General features: G+C 32.9%; 1 protein-coding gene across 2 annotated transcripts in view; it reads right to left on the reverse strand.

The window, feature by feature from the left end:
* Nucleotides 1-5222: 5222 nt before the first annotated feature.
* LOC111407459 overlaps nucleotides 5223-8275 on the reverse strand; it is an 8399-nt gene continuing 5346 nt past the window's right edge. For both annotated transcript variants that reach the window (XM_023036942.1, XM_023036941.1), the window contains 5 exons: nucleotides 6780-7213; nucleotides 6529-6690; nucleotides 6256-6331; nucleotides 5961-6116; nucleotides 5223-5552 (listed from right to left, as the gene is read on the reverse strand). In XM_023036942.1, the coding sequence (XP_022892710.1) occupies nucleotides 5397-5552; nucleotides 5961-6116; nucleotides 6256-6331; nucleotides 6529-6690; nucleotides 6780-7213 (984 nt within the window). In that variant the 3' untranslated portion in view covers nucleotides 5223-5396. The remainder of the gene's footprint in view (nucleotides 5553-5960; nucleotides 6117-6255; nucleotides 6332-6528; nucleotides 6691-6779; nucleotides 7214-8275) is intronic.

Below are 8275 nucleotides of genomic sequence, written 5' to 3' on the forward strand. Positions count from 1 at the left end.
ACCAAGTAAAATATGGGCAATTTACAGAAATATCCTTAAAATTAGGGGGTCTTTTGAAAATCATATGAAAATTTTTTTGAAAGTAAAAAGTACTGCATAATATTAAAAAATTACACAATATCACTTTTTTATAAAATTATCATTTTTTTAATTAAAAAAGTAACACAATGTCACTTTTAAAAGTTAAGTATCACTTTTCTATTAAAAAATGACATACGATGTCACTTTTATTAAAAAGTGATGTTTGTCACTAAAAAAGTAATAGAAGTCAAGAAAGTAAATTAAAAAGTGATAAATAGTTAAAAAAAAAAAAGTGCCAATTTATTATTATTATTATTTTTTAAAAGGTGACATATTGAGATAAAGCGACAATAATCCAAAAAGTTACACAAATTAAAAAAGTTACATTGATTAAAAAATTGACAGAATAAAAAAAAAAAAACTAACAAAATTAAAGAAAGTGACAAATTCAAAAGAATGACAAAAAATAAAAAGTGACGAACACTCAATGTGACTTTTATATTATAAAATGACATACAATAACACTTTTATTAAATCAACCTTTTAATGATTTTTTCCAGATCTACATGCAGAGCTTCCTGCTATACCATTTACGCTCAGTGCTTCTTTGACTTATCCTTTTAAGACGGGATAAATGTACTAACAATCGTAGTAACTAAAATGATCCCTGGGGAATTGCCTCAAGAAATATTAAATCTCAGTTTATAAACCCTCAACATTCAACTTATCCTATTAACTTTTACCTTTTTTATCCTTTTATTTTTTCCTATTTACAAAATTAGCTCAGGCATCTAGACTAACTGATTTCTACCATATAATATTAACCAAAAATCATTAGCCATTTAAACAAAATCTCCCCTGATTGTTGCATCAGACGATTATCTGAAAAAAAATATTACGTACCCATCAATCCAAAGTATAATAGAATTTATCAAGAAACAAATATCCAGCTATAAGCTTGTATAATTTATTCAAGAAACTGTAATACGGTAACTCAAATACAAATCTATCGAGTAAAAATCGAATTACAAGGAAAAACGATGAAAAATCCTGCCCCCAATCAATCGATTTCACCGATTCAAGAAAACCCATTTTAAAGAATGAATGAAACGTCAGTTATTGTTGGTTTATGTATGAATATTTATGTATGTATATGAATGTGCTTGAGTGGGTTTGTGAGATTAGTTGGTTTTGTTGTCTTTTTTGTACAATTAATATAAAGCTATGGAGCATTTAAAAATACAGTATTTTATACTTTGTAACAATTTTTCACATGATTTTTCAAAAGTGTCTCATATTTATGCTTTATAGTCTAATTTTCTCTTAAATTATTAGAACCAAATCAATAAAATGACATAAGTAAAAAAAAGTGACACAACCATGGTCCAATATTTGAATCCCGAAATTGCGATTCAAATATTATAAAAGCACGTGATTTTCTTCCATATGCCATGATCAGAATCTAGATAGAATCGCATATATATTTGGGTAAATATCAATATGGTTTAAGCTAAATAGTAAATATGTGGGGGAATGAGGATTGATGTCGTCTGATATCAGCATTTTTGGTAGTTTAAGGTCCTGTTGTAGCTTGGAAGAATATGAGCACTTTGCTTCACAATTTATAATATGAAACCACTATGCAATCGACGTGCTAAAGTTTGCATCTCACGATTCTTTTTCAAGCAATTCAAATTTTTTTGCAATGAGAGCTTAAAGGGTCACCAAGCATATAATCAAATAAACTGTAAACTAACAACATTCAAACAAATTCCACTATACTTATAAATCTGAACGTAATTTGTTATAATCTGGATCAGATCTGAAATTAGTATGTTGCAAAAAGCAGAAGATGATACCGGATTTATTTAATATCACTTTGTTGGAGAAAATAAAATACTAAGCCACAATATGAAGTAATTTATTAAAGAGCACAAGAATAAAATAATTTGCATATAATTGAGACTTTATTATAATATGGAAAAAGAATATAAAGATTTTGTATTTATTATTTGTCTAACTTTTAATGTAGTTAAACAACTTGACTAAATTGTAGAGTGTGTAGGAAACAATCCAAACCCTAGAAGTAAAGTTGTACATGAAATAGAATGTATAAAATTTTCCTTATCTTAATATCTTCATGTCTAATACAAATTTCAATTCCCAATTGAGTTTCCAAATAGAATTTCAGCTTGAATTTATCCAATAGATTTTGAATAAGATTCTGAAAGCATTCTAAATAGAAATTTTGCTTAATGTGCACTTTAATTAGAATTCTCAATTATTTTCAATAAAAAATTCACGCCATACTCAAATTCTAACAATCTCCATCTTCGCATGAATTCCATTGCAATGAACAAAACTAAAAAATCTCCACTTGTAGACAAATTCCACTACCAAAAATAAACTTAAACTCTTCAATTAACAACACAAACGAACTTCTCCGTCAACAATTATAACTAAAAATATTCTCCACCTCTTCCACCGTATCTAACTGGAATACCTGAATCCAAGAACTACTCTGGAATTACCTCAGATTAACCAAAAAAATCATAAAGATTTTAAAATTTACCAACCAGGGCTGTAACACACTATGAAGTAGAATCAATCCCAAATACTTTTATAGAAGGCCCCATGCTAGATTGTACACCATCTACTACGCTTAAAGCATGACCAATAAAATCAGCATCCAAATATCTTTCTCCACAGGGTTCTTTTCCAGCAATTGAATACAATGGCACCACAAGTGATGGCGGCAAAGCGACATAATCCATATCTTCTGAACTCAACTAACTGTATTCTTCAAATTCGATTCTATACAAAATCCTAAAGGCATTGTACCAAACTTTCACCATGGTACTGAACCCGTGCTGATTGATTTTTTTAGATTCTGCACGACACTACAAGATGTATAATTGTTTCATATGTAGTAAACAAGTCCTTATTAGGACACACACGAAACACACATGTTGAATCCAAAACCAATCCTCTTTAGGTTTAGGTTCGACGTCAGAAATAGCCAAAAAATCTTCATCACTCACAGTTCTCTGCAGGATCTACTTCACCTAAAGTATCGGATTGCTTATCATTCTGATTTGCAGTTAGCCTTTCTTTATTCTACAATTTGTAGCAATCCTTCTTAACGTCCTCCCTCTTCTTGCAATAAATTTTGAAGTTAGACCTTAATTTGTCCCTTGCACAACCACTATTAAGAACAAGGCCATCTCCACGAATCTCAACAATATGCTTCATCTTCTCATTTGAAAATTGAGCATCATAGAATTCTTCAATAATGAGATCATGACTATATAAAATAGTGTCTTTAAACAAAAAATATGAAGCAAGCAAAAAACACAACCAAATCAATCCCATATAAGTGAGCCTCGCTTCGGGGGAGTTGAAAATAAGCGTAGATCCGAAGATTCCGAAATAGGGCAACCTTTCAAACTGCTTGCCTCCTAATCTATTACAACAAAAATCTTGTACTGCGATCCAATAGCGGAACATCAAACTTCATGGTTGCCATCAAAAAAAAAATCCCCCTGTAAAATGTAGCTTCAGTTCTGATACTACTTGTTATAAGCTGGGTCAAATCTGAAACTAGTTTGTTGCAAAAAGCAAGAGATGATACCAAATTAATTCAATACCACTTTGTTGGAGAAAATAGTAGATCAAGTCACAGAATGAAGTAATTGATCACAAGAATAAAATAATTTGTAGAAAATAAAAATTTTATTATAATATGGAGAAAGAATACAAAGATTTCGTGTTTATAATTTGTCAACTTATATGATGAGATTAAACAACCTGATTAAATTGTAGAGAACAACCAAATAGATATGGAAAACAACTCAAGCTCTAGAAGTAAAGTTGTAGAAAAAATAGAATGATCAAAAGTTTTATTATCTTGATATCTTTAAGTCCAATACAAATTTCAACTCCCAAAAAAAATTTCTAATAGAATTTTAATTAGAATTTGTCCAATAATTTTCAAACATGATTCCAACAGTATTCCAAGTAGAATTCTTTTCAATATACACTTTAATTAGAACTCTCAATTATTTTCAACAAAAAATTCAAATCATAAACAAATTTTAACATAATACACTATTGTACTAACACATAACATCAAACTCTAAACAAAGCATTAACTTACATTTGAAAGCCTAATAAAACCACAGTGAAATCACTTAATGGTGACCTAAATGACTCTTTTTATTGAACATATTTCTCATATTGGATGTATAAAACCTTAATCTGTTCACAACCCCGGAGCCTCATTTGGACTAAACAATGGCCATTGTCCATTGAATTGGACTCTGTGCATAAATAAATCAAGCACCCAGAGTGCATAAAACAGATCTCTAGCATGTTGTTATTCTTGAAAAATGATGTAAAGAAATGAGAACTGATGTTGCGAAGATAATTTAATTACAACGTACTAAAACGAACTCCCCATAAAATTTGGGTTGCTATAGAGGAAAAAAGCTGCAATAAACACATAATTACCGAAGCACACAGAAAATTTCAATGCTCACATATTAATGTACCAGCAAAAGAATGAGGATTTTATCAAATGGCTAACACAAACATTTAATGTTCTCATACTCTCTAGATATGCAGTCACTATTTTTCTCCGACATTGATTTGTTCCTAATTCTTTGTGGCAACAATCCGATGAAAGATATTTTTGAGGGTTTTAGGTGTTTTGAGAGTTTTATAATGTACTAATTACGTTTTAAAATTATTTAATTAGTTTATTAGGATATTAATCAAAGGGTCGTGCTATGTGTACATTGGGGGTGCCATAAGGGTGTCCACTTGGCACCCCCAACGTACAAGGAGAATAATCCTGAATCAAATTAGTTGTTTTTTAGGATAATTCCCTAAAAAGTCCGAAAAGGCATTAATAAGGGTCAAAATGGATGGACAAACATTTTCCATTTCTAGCCTCGTGGATTCAGACTAGTGCACCCAATTTGACACCACCTCATTTTGTTCTAAAGAGGGGTATAAAAAGGCGAGGCCACGCGGGCACTCACTATATATACAAACATTTTTTTAGTGAAAAAATAAAAAATAAAGAGCTTGTTTGGAAGATATTTTTTGAAAATCATTTTTCTCCAAAATAATTTTCAACCAGAAAACTCATTTTTCTTTTCAGAAAGTATCTCCCAAACAAGCTCTAAGTAAAACAAAAATACAGTAAGGACCGACCTGGTTCGAGGAAAAATGTAGTTAGCATAGCTGGACACAACCCGTTTTACACTTGCAATTTATTCACAGAACAAGAGGTTTGTAATAATGAAACTAATGACTTAAGCAGCTTTTAAACAGATTTGTCAAGAAAGACATGGATCTAACATCTCCAGTGTTCACATCAAGGACTCCTGTGGAATTGGCAGAGGCGAATAGCGCAATAGAACCTCCTTGGGTTCGAGCATATTTACATTCTGCAATATATGAGTCAAATTTAATCCGACTATATGCACTTGTGGATTGGAATGCCTGTTGAGAAATAAATTTGTGATCTGCAAAACAGAACATAAACAGAAGGGAAGAGAAACATCAGACTTGCTCAAAACATTCCAAATCTTCACTCACTCGTGTCATGAACATGTTTGGCTAAGGTTAGAAGTGAGTTAAACATACTTTTACGTAGTATTTTGTGTCCCAACTCCCAACACGTTTTGATATGCTACATTTTGCTTACTTTTAGCGGGGAAAAAAGTTATTTACAGCATGTTGATAAGCTTACGAGAAGTAAGATTTTGTAATGGTCAACAGTGTGAAATACAGACCACCTGTGCACTTAAGGGTAACTTTTGCATGAAAATCAGAAACCAAATAGCAATAATTGAAATCAGTTATAACTCTCCACAATGAAAATCAGCATGCTTTTATAAAATAACAATTTTGTTGCTTTTATGCCTGCATACCTCTGTACAACCGAAGACTTTGACCAGCTTCAGTGACGAGCAATTATCAACAATCAAACCTAATGCTTCTTCAGTAATTTGGCGACACCATGATAGATCCAAACTTAACAGCTTTCTTGAACATTTCGCAAGTGCCAAGGCTGTGTTGGGACCCACCTGTTAATTATGGCTCATCAGTAAGCATCAAACAAAAAGGTGGAGAGGAAGAGAATGATAAATACGCTGGTGTTACTAAACTTACTGAAAATTTTCAAGTTAGGTAAAATGACAAATAATTCAAACACGTATTTCATACCTTCGCCACATTATTCAGCAAGAGTTCCTCCAAGAACTCTCCTGAACTTTCTAGGAATGCTGCCATAGCTTCATCGCTGACACGAAAAAGAATAAACCAGATCAGATCAGTGGTGCAAGAAAGCAAACAACATTATCATGTACAGGAAAATAGAAGTGAATCACTCAATTCCATAACAGAATTTATAATGGTACAAGAATTTGATCTAGAAGAGGGTAAAGCAGTACAACTTTTCCATGGAAATTTAGCATAAAAACAAGAACGAACGAAAACCTGAACCGGTTGCGGCAAAGTCTGAGCTTTTGAATTCTTCGACAACCATTGGCAAGGTATTCGATTCCCAAATCTGTCAAGTGATTCAGGTATGAAATGTTTAGTGAACGTAAATCAGTGCAAATACTCCCAATGATTTGAAGTGAACGATCTGTCAAATTACTGCAGCAAAGGCAAAGCAGATACCAGTTAGAACCTAAATTTATTAGGAAGTGTTTGCATTTTGATTTATCTAAAACAAATTGACTTACAGACAATTAGCAAAGTCGAGGTCTTTAATATTTCGACCGCATACGGTAATCATGTCACTCACAAATTGATCGCTTACAGTCGGGATTCCAGCGACTGACAACACTTCCAAATGTTCAAAATTCTTCAATGCAGGTAGAATAAGCATTGCATCTATTTTTTGGCAATCATCTATATAAAGCTCTCTCAAAACTGATCCCAGAGAATTGGCTATAAATTCGATGCCAGCACAGGTGAGAAGGGTGCACTGTCCCAAGTTTATAGACTGAAGTGCAGGAGCTGACGTTACAATTGTTTTAAGTCCGTCATCTGTTAAACGACAGGCACCTCTAAGGGAAATGATAGCCAAATTATGCAAGCTATTTGAAGACCGAGCAAATGTATCAGCAAATGCATAATCAAGCGTGCATTGCCCACACAAGTCCAGTTGAAGCACCTGTTTACACAAACAACCCCGCATAACTAATTAGTTGCACTAAGATAATTTACATAAAAAAGAAGCATTCAAGGAAATAAAGAACATTATACGAAGGTACATTACCCCCCCTCAAAGAAAAATATAACTAACTCAAATAACGAAAGAAAATTATCACACATAAACCAAACACATGGAGAGAACTATGGAGACTTGCACCTAGGTTTGGAGCCCCTCCTTCCCCTATTTCTGGACTCTTGATCAGGAACCGTCATAATGATCTTATACTTCCTTAATCTGTATGTATTTATTTTACTTCTCTTCACCCAACAACAGAGAATTTGAATGCACTGTCATTTATGGGTTTACCTATGAATAAATATATCTGGAAAATAAAGAAACAATAATAATGATAGAAGGTTCTAACTGGAAAAAAAGAACAGAAATTAATAAAGGTCTTTGATTGAATTACTGAGAAAAGTAAATAATAAATAGCCATTCGAGAGAGCTAAACTTTCCACAAGGTCTTCCTTCCACTCAGTAAAAGGCTCCTTATTCCTTCCTAGCTCATCTCTATTTTATAATAGTCTTGTAACCACCTTGCCAGCTAAGCTAATAGAATGTTGCTACTCTCTTGCTTCTAAATTCTTCCTGGACCTTCCAGAATAGGTGAACTCGATAGGTATCACATGTCAAATGGAATCTGCGATGGATAGACAATGTAGCATCTGATGAATAGTTAAAGTTTTGCTTTAGAGTTACATATTCAGCTCCATACCGTCTCTTTTAGCATCTCTGTACATGACATCAGTGTTCTTTTTCCTTTTCTTAAGTTGCCAGCAAATCCAGAACTTACTTTTTATGAAGGAATTCACCTCCAGAGCCCGAACACCCTGATGGCCGAGAAGAAAACAGAGAGCAAAGTAGATAGTAGAGAAGGAAAAGGAAGACTAGAAATCCAAGTTGTAGCACCTGCCAAGATTAGAGCACTCAATGGAACAGATAACTCAGAACATGGCCATAATGCTGCAAACGATGGAGGCTACTTAAAAGGCGGTTGCAACCATAAGGGCCTGCTTAAGA

Source organism: Olea europaea, chromosome 13 (assembly GCF_002742605.1).
Source record: "Olea europaea var. sylvestris chromosome 13, O_europaea_v1, whole genome shotgun sequence".
Lineage (NCBI taxonomy): Eukaryota > Viridiplantae > Streptophyta > Magnoliopsida > Lamiales > Oleaceae > Olea > Olea europaea.